Here is a 15,180-nt window from a genome sequence, read left to right on the forward strand (position 1 = left end):
GGTTTCCTTTGCGCAGGGGTGCACTCCCAATCAAATTGGGACACGTCAGAATTTGTATAGAACTCTAATTCAGATATGTGAGCCATTTAAACGGTCAGTTTAAATCTGTTAGTTTTGCTTTTTAATACTTAAAAAAAAAGGAAACATCGCAAATTTTAATGTTGTCTGTAAAACCCTAATCCCCTTTTCTATATTTAACATAGAATGAAAGAAGAAGAGATCGGAACTCCAAATAGAGAGCTACACATATCTCCTGAAACATGGGATGAAGAAATTAGAAAAGTTTATTATCTCGATGGGCATAAATCTATAACTCCATAAATGCCGACTTCCACAGGTGAAGACATTGCTATCGAAAACTCAAGAAATTTGTGAAGCATATGAAATCTTGACCAAATAAGGGTGGAAGTCATTTGCAAGTAATTGTTTCATGTGCCCATAATTTCTTCTTCACTTGAGTACTCTGCTTTTTTCAAAACACCTGCAGCTCATTTTGAATTGGATTTGGTAATGGCTTCTTTTTTATAGAGTAATTAACGTTTATTAATTCTTCTCTTGAACTTATCTCAACTTCAAGACTTCTAAATCTTTACCTCAATCAAATGGATATAGCATACACTAAAGTCGCAAGATTTTCCGATTTGTTGCTTCTGTTCTCATTTGCGGAATAAAAGACACTGAACCTTGACTCAAGTTTTAATATGGAGGAGCTATGCTGGCAGTTTAGTATAAACATTTCAACACCAGAATTTTTTCCCTGCAAAGGTTGCAATCGTTGTTAATGGCATCCACCCTACGGAAGGGTTTGGTTTGTAACATTGTTTTGTATTTTTCCTCTTTACCGTCTCTCGAACTTAGAGGTGGTCAAAATATCTATTTTACTCTTTCTTTTTTACATTTTAATTTGAAAAAAATGTGATATTGAAAATAAAGTGATGCAAAAGGTCCGTTTACATAACTTTACACATGTGACCTCAGATGCCATGCGAATTCTGACGTGTTCCAATTTGATTGGGAATGCATCCCAGCACACATGTAACCAAGTGCAGGAAACCCAAACTCTCTCGACAAGGAGCTTTTTCATTGGTAGTAATGACTCGATGCGGGACTTACCATTTCTTGCATCATTTGGTTAAATTGATTTGCAACCATCAACTGTAATAGAGAAATGAAATACCTATTGAGATATTTCTAGGTTGTGTGGTTTGAGAGTAAACAAGAGAATCAGAAAATTGAGGGGAATTTTTTCAAGAAATTTCATAAAATCCTTGAGAACTTTACCTAAACTGTCTGAATTTTCTCTTACTTTCTATCAATCCAAACACATCTTTGGTCTACTTTGGCTTCATTTGCACCTCTTTATATTTGGCACTATTGCCTTTTTGTAGTTGATCAATACAGAGGAAAATATGCTGTTAGATCACACGAGAGACATTTATTGATCATTGCCCTCTAGGCCTAATTTGTTTTTTGAGAAGTCATTTACCTTGTTAAAAAGCATTTATCTGTTGAAATGTTTTTTGAGAAACATTTATCCGGACAAGTGTATTTATTAGTATTTTATTTCTTGTTTATTTAGGTAAAGTTAGACAATGGCCGTTTTATCTATTAAAGTAGAGGCAATTGCTAGTTATCCTGATAATTGAGTTGCTTGGGAATCATTCTTTTGTGTGTGACCTATTAATATTAAAACATGAACAGTTGGTCAGGTCAATTCTTGTGCGGACCAACTTATCTATCCTCCTCACACGGGTGAGTTGGACGAACAAGGCCTTAGAGTTGAAACCTCAGATTTGATGTTTCACTACGAAAAAGCAATGACATGCATGTTTTAATTTAATTTTAGTCTCGTATATATGTGAATGATAAAGACATATTTTCATCAATAATGGTACTGATCAATCCCAAAGTAGTCAAGAAGAATGGCAATGGGTACCAAAAATTCTAACATCGGACCGTGGGACTGCAAGTTTGGTAGTCTTCTGAAGTACCATCACTTTGGGCGCTCAAATGGGATTTTCTCTGGTATTATTCCCCATCGTTGTCGTTGAATTGAATAATGACATGCATGCAAGCTGATGAAGGGGAATTTGGCCCGATCTCGCAGTTACTCGACACATGGCAGAAACAAGCAATTCGGGACAGTAGAGCGCCCGAAGCAAGCACCGAGATCAATGTCCAAGCTCGCTATTGAGCCCGAACTCCAGACCGTTGTACTGAGTCCGAGTTCCCTGTTAAGAGCGAGCTCTCTGTTAAGGGTCCGAGCTCCCTACTAGGAGCCCGAGCTCCTTGTTAAGAGCGAGCTCCCTGTTAAGGGTCCGAGCTCCCTAAATAAGAACCTGAGCTCCCTAAGTCCGAGCTCCCTACTAGGAGCCCGAGCTCCCTGTTAAGAGCGAGCTCCCTGTTAAGGGTCCGAGCTCCCTAAGTAAGAACCCGAGCTCCCTAAAGTCCGAGCTCCCTATTAAGACCGAGCTCCCTACTGAGAACCCGAGCTCCCTGCAAGGAGCACGAACTATACTGGGCCCCAAGCCTCACAAAGCTGACCCGATCTGGCCCATGGCAGCTCGGAACACTCCAAACTGAACTCAAGACACCTCGCTCGCCACTCCAACACTTCGCTTCTGAAACACCAGGCTGACCAAACGTACCCGACACCAAGGACGTCCGTATCCAAGGGCGACGCACTTGACTGATTTGGGATCTAACGCCTGACAGCCGCATTTCAAACGGCTTCCTACTACCGCCACCTGCAACCGTCGTCACTAGCCGCAGAGACGGCTCCGACAAAAGGAACAGTGGTGGTTCTGTCCGGCTAGAGGAAATGACATCCGAACTGGCAGGAGTTCAGAAGTAATCATGCCCGACCTGACGGAAGCCTGGAAGTGAGTGCGCGAGGTGGTTATAAAAGGCTTCTACCCCCGAGGAACGAGGTATGCTAACTTTCGCGCTATTTGGTTTATCTTGCCTTTGAAGGATTCTAACTTGAGCTTCGGAGCCCTTACGCCGGGTTCTCCCCGGAGCTTCTCTTCTCCTTCCGTTTCAGGTCCCTGTTATTCAGTTCAGAGGCAAGATCATTGACAGCTAAGACCGGCCAGATTGTGCATCATCAATTGGCGCCGTCTGTGGGAATCGCTTCAAAAGGCCTCCCTCCAAAACTTTCATCCCCTTTTCTTCTTCTCTGAAAAACTCAATACTCATGGCCTCATCCAGCAACGCCGGACGCGGCACAGAGACAAACACCACCGGGGAACAGCCCCAAGTTCCCGTGGTGTGTGTTGGGCAGTTCACCATCCCCCTCTTGGTGGATGGAATCCCCAATCTGACTACGCCACAAGTAGTGGCGCCTGTAAGCCTACCCGCCGCAAACATCCCCTTCCCTCTTCCCATCGAGACTACCTTCACTAAACCAACCGCCGCCCCCTGACAGCTAGCCAAAGTCGGTTGGACGACTTAATGCAGTGCATGCGGGCAATGCAAGCCCAGATGCAGCAGTTCCAGCAACACCAGCTTCACCAGCACCAAGTGTTGCACAACCTCTCCCAATACCACTATCAACAGCAGTTCCCCCAACTGACGCCGAACCAACCACTACTTCCACCTCGCCACCCTGCCCCGAAGCCAGTCAAAGCCTCTCCGCAGGATGGGCGCCTCCACCAAGGAAAGGCCTCTAGGCCCTAGAATCCCCCAAACAGCCAGGCCTCGTCCCTAGGCCAGAGAGAAAGAAAAGTCATCCCCGCCTTGCGGCTCGCAGGCGGATCGGGAACCTCGCCCGCGAGGTCGGCACCTCGGGTCTCCAAACCGGAGTCCCCACTGGTGGAAAACCGATTCGGCGCACTAGCAGTAGCGGACTACCAGCACTCTGGGCCCATCGAGCTCGGCAACACGGAGGCCAGCAGCGCCAGTACAAGGCCCACTCAGCAGCGAAGGCGCCATCGAGGTCGACGAACCGCCACCCACGTCCTATCAGAGCTCAGAGGCAAAGGCGAGACGAGCTCGGACGAGGTAGGAGTTGCCCCGATTCTCTCAGTTCCTTCCCCCCTTGCATCGGAACTCTTGGCAGTCCCCTTGCCCAGAGATTTCAAGCTCCCGCCCCTAGACAGGTATGACGGGTCCTTCGACCCCAACGACCACGTGGACGCTTTCCAGTCCCAAATGCACCTCGCCAGAGCCAGCGAATCATGCATGTGTGTGGCTTTCACCACCACCCTCAAGGGGGTAGCCCGCACTTGGTACAGGAACCTGGCCCCCGGATCGATAAAGTGTTGGGCTCAGTTCGTGCAGGTCTTCACTGCACACTTTGTCACCAGCAAACGGTGCCCCAGAGCAGAGGAAAGCATCTTCGGGGTAGTCCAAAGAGAAGGAGAACCCATACGGGGCTACATCAAACGATTCAACGAGGCATGCTTACAGATACCGCGGTTAGACCCCGCGGTGCAGCTCGCCGCAACAAAAAGAGGGGTGACGCACAAGGAATTCAAGTGGCACATGGTAGCCAACCAGCCCGCGACCGTGGCCGAGTTCCTCAAGCTCGCGGACAAGTTCATGAGAACGGAGGAGGAAATCAACCAGCGAACCGAGGGCGGAAACGAGAAAAGAAAGAGGGACGGCGAGCCCTCTAGCTCGGCCGACCGAAGAAACCCGGCCCGGGACCCAAAACCGAACCAGTCGTTCCGAGCTCCCCTGCCAGTTCGGACGGATTACACGCCCCTGAACACGAGGCGGACCGAGATCCTAATGACGATCAAGGACGCCCCATACGTGAAATGACCACCTCGCCTAAAGGGAAATCCGAACAAAAGAAACAAGAATTTGTATTGTAGTTTCCATAGGGACCACGGTCACAGTACCGAGCAGTGCAATAACCTCCGAGACGAGATAGAGGGGCTCATCCGTCGCGGATACTTAAGAAACTTTGTACAGCACAACAATAATAGCAATAAAGCGGATCGACCAGGCAAGCACGAAAAGGACGCCCCGGAAACCAGTAGCAGGCCTGCCGAACTGATGCAGCGACAACCTCCGGCAGAAAGGCCAATTCGGGGAACCATCCATGTAATCGTGGGAGGTTCGGTGGTAGCGGGGTGCACATCAGCGGTAGCCCGGACTTCAGTTCGTGAAGCGGTCCTCGAGGAGCGGAACCCTCCGAAAAGGCCAAAGACCGAGGAGCCGATCCTCTTCACAGAAGACGACGCGCGAGGAGTTCGCTACCCTCACGACGACGCACTTGTCATTAAACTCAGGATCAACGACTTCGAGGTTAGGCGCGTGCTCGTAGATTCAGGCAGCTCGGCGGACATCCTCTTCAAATCGGCGTTTGATCGGCTACAGCTGCCAAGGAGCGAACTAAAACCTGCAAGCACTCCCCTGGTGGGCTTCAGCGGGGAGGAAGTCAGGCCCCTTGGAAAAATAACGATGCCCGTGGAAGTCGGCACATGGCCTTGTGCGGTCAGACTCAACCACGACTTCCTGGTGGTCGCGACCCCCTCCCCATACAATGCCATAATAGGGCGGCCAATCACGCATATCCTGCGGGCGGTGGTCTCCACCTACTATTTGGCCATGAAGTTCCCTACGGACTTCGGTGTGGGGGTAGTGCGGGCGACCAGCTCGAGTCTCGCAAGTGCTACGTTGCCGCCCTAAAGGGCAAGTCCAAGCCAGCCGGCGACCTCGATCTGGAGCGGCCTACGGAGCAAGGCGAAGAACGAGCCTCGCCAACAGAAGAAACAGTCGCGATCCCGACCTCACCTACGGACCCAGCTCGCGCACTCCAGATTGGTGCTTCTGTCAAAGAACCCCTACGGACCGAACTGGTAAGTTTTTTACTCCAAAATTTAGATATTTTTGCATGGTCCACGGCCGATATGCCCGGTATTGACCCTAGTCTTATAACTCACAAACTTAACACTGACCCTTTAGTCAGACCCGTTAGACAGAAGAAACGGAAGTTAGCCCCGGAGCGCTGGAAAGCGGTCGACGAGGAAGTCGAAAAGCTCCTCGCGGCAGACTTCATAAGGGAAGTCCATTACCCGAGCTGGGTGGCCAACCCTGTGCTGGTGAAAAAGGCGAACGGCAAGTGGCGCATGTGCGTCGACTACACCGACCTGAACGGAGCTTGCCCGAAAGACTGCTTCCCCCTTCCTAGGATCGACCGCCTAGTGGACGCGACCTCGGGACATGAATTGCTAAGCTTCCTGGATGCCTACTCAGGCTACAACTAAATCCGGATGGACCAATCCGACAAGGAAAAAACCAGCTTCATAACCGAGTTCGGTCTATACTGTTACAAGGTCATGCCCTTCGGGTTAAAAAACGCCGGGGCGACCTTCCAAAGACTTGTAAATAGGCTATTTCGGCCCCTGATCGGCACAATGGTAGAGTGCTATGTAGACGACATGGTCGTCAAAACACAGTTTTCACAAGAATTAATACAAGACTTAGATTCTGTCTTCCAAATCCTGCGTCAGTATAACATGAAATTGAACCCCAACAAATGTGTCTTTGGCGTCACCTCGGGCAAATTCCTGGGCTACGTTGTCAATCGACGCGGCGTCGAGGCCAACCCAGACAAAATAAAAGCCATCCTAGATATGAGACCACCTCGGAAAATAAAAGAAGTCCAAAGGCTAAATGGCCGCATAGCAGCTCTAAGCCGCTTCATGTCCAAGTCGGCAGATCGCTGCCTACCCTTCTTCAAAGCAATCAAAGGCAAAGGGTTCGAATGGACCCAAGACTGTCAGCTCGCGTTTAACAAGCTAAAAGGCTACCTCGCCAGTGTGCCAACCTTAGCTCGGCCCGAGGAAGGCGAAGTCTTAGAACTGTACCTCTCGGCTAGCGACGAGGTGGTCAGTTCGGTACTAGTAAAGAAAGCAGACTGGGTCCAACGACCCATATATTATGTTTGTAAAATCTTGCAGGGAGCAGAGACAAGGTACCCGCAGATAGAAAAGCTAGCGTATGCCCTGGTGGTAACAGCACGGAAACTCCGCCCGTACTTCCAGGCTCACACCGTCATCGTCTTGACCGACAAACCTCTGAGACAAGTTTTACTCAAACCCGAGGTTTCCGGCCGGCTGACGAAGTGGGCCATCGAACTCAGCGAGTACGATCTCCAGTACAAGCCAAGAACTGCCATCAAGGCCCAAGCCTTGGCAGATTTTATCGCAGAATGCACGTTTAGCCTCGAAGCCCCTGAGCCGGTCGAGCCCGAGATCCCTAGTTCGGGCGAACTCGGAGCTCCCAAGCCAAACGAGTCCGAACCCCGTGAAGTAGCAGCCAGTGTGGCATCCCTCCTGGTTAGACCAAGCGCGAACTGGGATGAGGAGCCCTGGATCCTTCACGTAGATGGCTCCTCGAACCAACAAGGCAGCGGGGCTGGAATAGTGCTACGCGGCCCGAGCGGAACAAAACTGGAATACGCACTACGCTTTGAGTTCGCGGCATCCAACAACGAGGCGGAGTACGAGGCACTGATTGCCGGGCTAAACCTAGCGCACGAGGTCGGAGCAAAGCACATGGTTATCTGCAGTGATTCCCAGCTCGTGGTCAACCAAGTTATAGGCGAGTACGAAGCACGCGAGCTCACTATGATTGCGTACTTGGCAAAAGTAAAGGAAGCTCTGCTCAACTTCCAGTCACACTTCATCAAGCAAATCCCGAGGTCAGAGAAGGCTGAGGCCGACGCCCTGTCCCGACTGGCTAGCACGAGCCACAACGCCAGGAGAACCGTGTACGTAGAGGACTTACCTCGGCCTAGCATTCTCGGTGGGGCAGAAGAGGTCGCTCCCGTCACCGAAGCAGAGCCGAGCTGGATCGACCCACTCGCGAGCTTCCTGTTAGACGGAACCCTCCCCGCGGACTGCAACGCTGCCAAGAGGGTGCAGCGCCAGGCAGCCAAATACGTCATGATAGACGAACGGTTGTACCGACGATCCTATACGCTCCCCTATCTACGATGCTTGCGCCCAGCCGAAGCCGAGCTGGTACTCCGCGACATCCATGAAGGCTTGTGCAGCGGACACCTGGGGGGCAGAGCCCTCGCCCAAAAAGCACTTCGACAAGGATACTACTGGCCAACGATGAAGACAGAGGCAATCGAGCTCGTTAGAAAATGCGACAAGTGTCAGAAGCACGCCAGCATCCACCATCAGCCCGCCGCCGACCTCAAATACCTCACCAGCCCATGGCCCTTCGCCCAATGGGGGATCAACCTCCTGGGGCCATTCCCACCAGCGACAGGCGGGAGAAAATTCCTAGTGGTGGCAGTAGATTATTTCACAAAGTGGATAGAAGCTGAACCCCTGGCAATAGTTATAGCCCGAAACATACAAAACTTCTTTTGGAAGAACATTGTATGTCGCTTCGGGCTACCTCGGGTACTGATCTCCGACAACGGCAAACAGTTCGAAGATATCAAGTTCCAAGAATGGTGCCGAAGTATGGGAATTTGTCAGAACTTCACATCGGTCGCACACCCACAGGCAAATGGCCAAACAGAAGTAATGAATAGAGCCATCCTCTGCGGACTGAAAGCGCGATTGGACCGAGCCAAAGTTTGTGCGCAGACGAACTACCAAGTGTTCTATGGGCACACCGAACCACGAAAAAAACCGCCACAGGTGAGACCCCCTTTAACCTCACATACGACACCGAGGCAGTAATCCCGGCGGAAATCGAAGTACCTACGTTGCGACTAGAAGCGTACAACGAACAAACAAACGAGGGCGAGTTACGCACCAACCTCGACCTACTGGACGAAGTGAGAGACCTCGTGCACATCCGAACTGCGGCCTACCAACAAAAAGTAGCTCGGTATTATAACGCGCGAATAGAAAAGAGGAACTTCCACGTCGGCGACCTGGTTCTCCGTAAGGTCATGGTGCCTGAACCCGGCGTAGGGAAACTTGGACCGAACTGGGAAGGTCCCTACAGAGTAAAGAAAGCACTTAGTGGGGGAGCATACGAGCTCGGAACCCTAGAAAGAAAACAAGTACCCCGAGCATGGAACGTTGTCAACTTAAGAAGGTACTACCTATAGGCCACCAAGTACCCCGAAGCCATTTCATGTCAGAAAACGAACTGAAGGACCGAAATGGTCAGTTTGGCAAAAAATATAGCTCGATGACAGGACAACCAGTGAACAAAAAGCCATTTCATTTCAGAATAGATGTGTACATTCGAAAAAAAAAGTGTACATTTCATTTCACAAGCCAGGGGCTACTTCATCGTTATCAGAAGCCACTTCAACAACACCCGAAGGACCTGTCTCCCCCTGGGAGTCCGGTTCGGCATCTGCAGCATTAGCCATTTCTTGTGTAATGCGCGAAGTGGATATGGCGCTAGTGTCGAGCTTGGGGTACGTATTCCGGATCATCCACCGACTTAGCTTGAAACCCCTCCTGTAGGAGTCTACCATCAGATCATCGAAATCCGGCGAAGCAATGTAATCTCTGACAGCCTTCTTCTTCGCGTCTTCGATGCCTTGAGAGAAGATCTGAGTCCTCTCCCTGATATCCTCCTGAAGATACTCGACCTGGTGCTCCAGGTCCAGCTTTATTTCCGCCATATGCTTCACCACCACTCCCATGGCCTCGGCATCCCTCTGAGACCTCGCCTGCCTAGACCGCGCAAGGCGAGCAACAGCCTCAGCAGCACGATCATTCTCCTCGGCAGTCCGAGCAGCCTCCTCGGCAGCTTGCGCCTGCCTCGAGCATCTTTCCACCTGGTTCGCCAAGGTGTGAATGGAAGAGTTCACCTATCAAAGGAAAACGGGATCAAAGAAACGAATAAAAGAATAAAAGCCGAACTCTAAAGAAAGGAGCACTTACCACCATGGCATGAGTAACAGCACGGCAGGCCACTTGGTGCAGAGGGAGCTCGGTCCACGCCGCAACTTCCTCGGGAAACATCGCCTCCTTACTCCATTGAAGAGCATGAACAGGCGACAACACGCTCCTGAAGTCCCCCGGGGCCTCCGAGCCCGACGGCCCAGCTCGCATATGGGCAGACTCGGAATAGGCGGGAGCCCCCGTGTGTGTGGTTTCGGCATAAGGAGCCCCCGCCGGCTCCTGCATAGGAGGAACCATCTCGGGCTCCTCTGCCGGATAATCCGGCACCTCGGGCTCCGCACCCTGGGATGGCTCGGCGCGAGCTCGCTTAGCCACCCGCTTTCTCCTCTTCATGCCCTGGAACAAGTGCCCACCTCGGGTCCCTCGAGAGTCCATCGTACTTGCGAAAAGGAGTTCGGCATCAGTAAGACACGTAAAAGAAGAGCAAGACAGGATCACTAGGGAAAGAACCTACCCGAACTCAGGCCCGCAGCAATAAGCTTGGCCTCCGTCAGATACCATTGACAATCCAGCCCAAGCCATGCCCATTGCCAGAGGCCCTTCGCCGTCTCCTTATCAAGTGTGATGCCGGAATCGGGAGCGGCCATCCCCCAGCCGGTCTGAAACGGCCACCCCAGCGCACTTCGCACCCCGAAATAGTCCCGCTTCCACGCCGGGACCTTATTGGGGAGTCCGTGTAAGAGTTTGAAGCCCGGGCGAGGAGACAGGTAGTATGCCCGCCTACGCCCAGGAAGGGGACCCGCTTGTTTTTTCAGCATTAAAGTAGAGGAGAAAATCTCCAGATCCAAAGGAAAGTTCTCGTCACAAAATAAGGAGATTGTCCCCACTAAGTTCCTAATAGAGTTCGGGTGAAGCTGGCCGACCGTCACACCGAAGTGGTTTAGGACCTTGACAAGAAGAGGGTGAAAGGGCAGTCGTAGCCCCGCGGTGAGCTGTTCCCGGAAAATCATGATCTCATCAGGACCGTGTTCCCAAGGGAAGCTGCCCGTAGGGATGAAGTAACCGTGCTCCCCGGGCAACTGTCGTCACGACCCCCAAACGCGCGCCCTTTTTTGAAAATCAAATTAGAGCAAGCGCGCTCAGCACGGACCAAAACCCTCCTGCTACCTTGCAAACTCCCCGCGCCAAGACAGGACCCTTGTCGCAGGGAGTGGGGGGCAATTGATGAAGGGGAATTTGGCCCGACCTCGCAGTTACCCGACACGTGGCAGAAACAAGCAACTCGGGACAGTAGAGCGCCCGAAGCAAGCACCGAGAGCAAAGTCCAAGCTCGCTACTGAGCCCGAACTCCAGACCGCTGTACTGAGTCCGAGCTCCCTGTTAAGAGCGAGCTCCCTGTTAAGGGTCCGAGCTCCCTAAGTAAGAACCCGAGCTCCCTAAGTCCGAGCTCCCTACTAGGAGCCCGAGCTCCCTGTTAAGGGTCCGAGCTCCCTAAATAAGAACCTGAGCTCCCTACTAGGAGCCCGAGCTCCCTGTTAAGAGCGAGCTCCCTGTTAAGGGTCCGAGCTCCCTAAGTAAGAACCCGAGTTCCCTATTAAGAGCGAGCTCCCTACTGAGAACCCGAGCTCCCTGCAAGGAGCACGAACTATACTGGGCCCCAAGCCTCACAAAGCTGACCCGAGCTGGCCCATGGCAGCTCGGAACACTCCAAACCGAACTCAAGACACCTCGCTCGCCACTCCAACACTTCGCTTCCGAAACACCAGGCTGACCAAACGTACCCGACACCAAGGACGTCCGTATCCAAGGGCGACGCACCTGACTGATTTGGGATCTGATGCCTGACAGCCGCATTTCAAACGGCTTCCTACTACCGCCACTTGCAACCGTCGTCACTAGCCGCAGAGACGGCTCCGACAAAAGGAACAGTGGCGGTTCTGTCCGGCCAAAGGAAATGACATCCGAACTGGCAGGAGTTCAGAAGTAATCATGCTCGACCTGACGGAAGCCTCGAAGTGAGTGCGCGAGGTGGTTATAAAAGGCTTCTACCCTCCAGGAACGAGGTATGCTAACTTTCGCGCTATCTGGTTTATCTTGCCTTTGAAGGATTCTAACTTGAGCTTCGGAGCCCTTACGCCGGGTTCTCCCCGGAGCTTCTCTTCTCCTTCCGTTTCAGATCCCTGTTACTCAGTTTAGAGACAAGATCATTGACAGTTAAGACCGGCCAGATTGTGCATCATCACAAGCAATGTAAACTATTCTTTGCTAATCTCTGAGCAGTGAACAGCTGCTTGTCTCGTGGCGGCCGGCAGGATTTCTTGCAAGCAAAACCTGATCTGCACATATACCATGGAAATAAATTCGGCTATGAGCAGAGCTTTTACTTGTAAAACATCTGTACTGTACTGTCTTGTGACTCGTGCTTTTGTCAAACATATATACTAAATTTTTAGCACATCTTTGTTTAATCAACAATGGTAGAGGTAGAGGTAGAGGTAGAGGTAGAAGTAGAGGTAGAGGTAAAGGGCACGTATTAAAATTTTTGAATAAGATGTAATTATTCTGATGATCCTGATCGCGGTTGATAAAGAACAGTGTTTAATCCTTAATTATACTATACTGCTAATCACAATACATTGCTGGCCACACTCATCCAGTCACATATATGGAATATCGTCGGTTGTAATCCAATTTCAGTTTTTAGAAAGAAAAAAAATTAATTATTACAATTAGCATATTTTCAAGCATTAATTCCTTCCAAGTTCCAACCATTAAACAATGTTTCACAAGTGTATATGCGTGGTATCCGACTAGTTCATGATACTTCACACTAATGAAATATTTTTTTTTGTAGCTTCTTAAGGTTTTATTTGTATTAAAATTGCCTTGCAATTCTCAGTTATTGATGGCATTGCCCCGCAAACCAAACCAACCCTTATCATCGATCGGCTGTGTTATATATTATATTCCTTGACGGTTTTGGAATTAAAGCAAAGGCGGTACATGTGCAACCACGATTTCGATAGATTGTTATTTCAATATCTCAATGCTCGTAATTCATTCAATTAACGCGTAATCAATAAACCCCAACACCATGCACTTGGTTACATTAATTTCTAAATAATTAACTTAATTACTCTTTCTCTCTCTCTCACACACACACATTGCACACACCCACTGTCTATTCCTTCTCTAACCTCCATCCCTCATTTAATGGTCTCCATGTAATACAACATACATGCATCCATGCATTTCTGATTCATTTGTTATTTTTATAAATATAAACTACAAAACAATTATGACCCCAAAACTGTGATGCAGGCAGGATTCGATCACCATTACAACCAGTTGTGTTTTAACTTTGGAACTCGATTAAAAGAAAAAATAAGAAATAATATTATGCATGCATAACATGCAATACAATAAGTATATATATATATATATATATATATGTATTATGATTCATGCAATACAATAAGTATATATACTAGGAGCAGCAGGAGAAGAGCATTCAATCTGACTCTGTACGTCCCCTTGGTTTTGATTGGTAATCGTAAAGGAGTGAATACCATTAATTAACATCCTTCCCCATATTCCATAAAATAATTGTAACACCCTCCCAAGTCATGCGCACCAACTCCCACTCTCCTCCTCCTCAACCTCAATTTAAAGGGACCCTCCATAGTCCATACCATTTCTCTTCTGATTCCATTCTCTCTCTCTCTCTCTCATATACAGTACAAACACACATGGATTCTAACCATGTAAAAGTGGAGAGCGAGCAAGTGTTTGAATGGTTATACTTGCAGCAGGGAGAAGGAGAATCACATCTAAGGTAATAACAAATTAGCATACTTGTAGATTGTTAGTTACTTAATTTCTCTCTAATAATTTGGAGAGTTAATCACACTCTTTGGTGCATCTTCCTTTCTAAAGCAAAATATATAATCCTTCCCTACTCCTAATTATCCACTTCCACATGGATTATTTTCACTGTTTCTCTTTAATTTGCTGCCTTTCTAGCTAACGAAATCCAAATGTGCATGCAGTACTGGATTCACTGTGCCGGTAGAAACCTTAGAGCAGTCATGGCATACTTTCTCGGAACCCCAGTACGAACCAATGGAGTTGATGATGTGGTGGCAATGGCAGAACCAAGTACAAGAGTTGGAGTTCAAATATGCCAATGATGATATATATAGTGATTTTGGATCGTTCGAGGCTAGTTTCCCATGTTACCATGAAAATCGAGATAATACTATAAGAAAAGTGGCTCCCCTTAATGCAGTAATAATGGATGGGAGTGACGACAGTGGCGGAAATGGTTCTTGCATTGAAATTCCAACAGGAATCACAGGAGCAATGGTAGAGAGCTCTTCTTCTTCTTCAAGCACCCAGCAGCAGAAAAGATTTGGACGGTCCAAGTCGATTTCAATAGATTTGGAAGACATTAAGAGACATTTCAAAGTTCCAATAACAAAAGCAGCCAAGGAAATGAAGGTGGGCTTGACAGTTTTGAAGAAGCGCTGCAGGGAGCTTCAAATAAAGAGATGGCCCCATCGCAAGATTAAGAGCCTGTCTTCCCTCATTCACAACGTTAAGGTAATTACTGTACATTACCAGTTCCCACGTACAAACCCATGAGAATCATGATCATGAGATAGGGTCATCAGATAATCCCAACCATCTGTCATTGGCCTGGGTCTACCAAATTAGTCAACTGATTAATTAGATGGTTGAGATTTCCCTGGCGCTATGTCTACTCTGAACTCTCCTTCGGGACAGGCCCACCGACGATGATGTTATTGTTATCAGTCAGCTTACTTTTTGGGTAAGAAAGGATCCAAAAAAACAAAAACAAACAAACAAACAAAACCGGCTTACTTGTTGCCTTTTTCTAGTATCCTTATTTTGTTTTTCTGTTGAACAACTGCTAACTTAGCGTAGAACCGTGAATGTGAGAAGGAGTTGGGAATGACAGAAGAAATACAGAAGCTGGAGGAACACAAGAGGGAAATGGAGAAGTTGCCCCAGATGGCGCTTACAGAGAAAACCAAGAAGCTGAGGCAGGTTTGCTTCAAGGCCAAGTACAAGATGAGGAGATCCTTGGCTGCTGCTGCTGCTGCTGTTGCTACAGACTAGTTTTTCTTGAACAAATTTTCATAATAGGAATATGAGAGAGCAATGGTTTGCTTACTTAGGAAATTATAATGAAGAGAGGGGGCAGGATCACTTATAAAATTAAAATGGAGTTTTACAAAATGTCCCAAATTTATTAACTTTGAATCTCTGAATGCAGAAAATGGTTGGCTCATTATTCATAGTATTATTGTAAATCCTGTAATGATTATCAAAAATTCAAGATTCAAGGGAATCCTCCCACTTGATGCTTTGT

General features: G+C 48.7%; 1 protein-coding gene across 1 annotated transcript; it reads left to right on the forward strand.

Annotated features, from left to right (window-relative positions):
• The first annotated feature begins 13,311 nt into the window (after positions 1–13,311).
• Positions 13,312–15,123, forward strand: LOC104604104 (protein RKD4-like). The gene is made up of 2 exons (XM_088900326.1): positions 13,312–14,423; positions 14,733–15,123. Exons 1-2 carry the CDS (start codon positions 13,908–13,910, stop codon positions 14,925–14,927), a joined length of 711 nt encoding a protein of 236 aa, XP_088756452.1. The 5' UTR covers positions 13,312–13,907; the 3' UTR covers positions 14,928–15,123.
• Positions 15,124–15,180: the final 57 nt, after the last annotated feature.

This window comes from Nelumbo nucifera, chromosome 3 (genome assembly GCF_055504915.1).
Source record: "Nelumbo nucifera cultivar China Antique chromosome 3, China Antique-T2T, whole genome shotgun sequence".
NCBI classification, from domain to species: domain Eukaryota; kingdom Viridiplantae; phylum Streptophyta; class Magnoliopsida; order Proteales; family Nelumbonaceae; genus Nelumbo; species Nelumbo nucifera.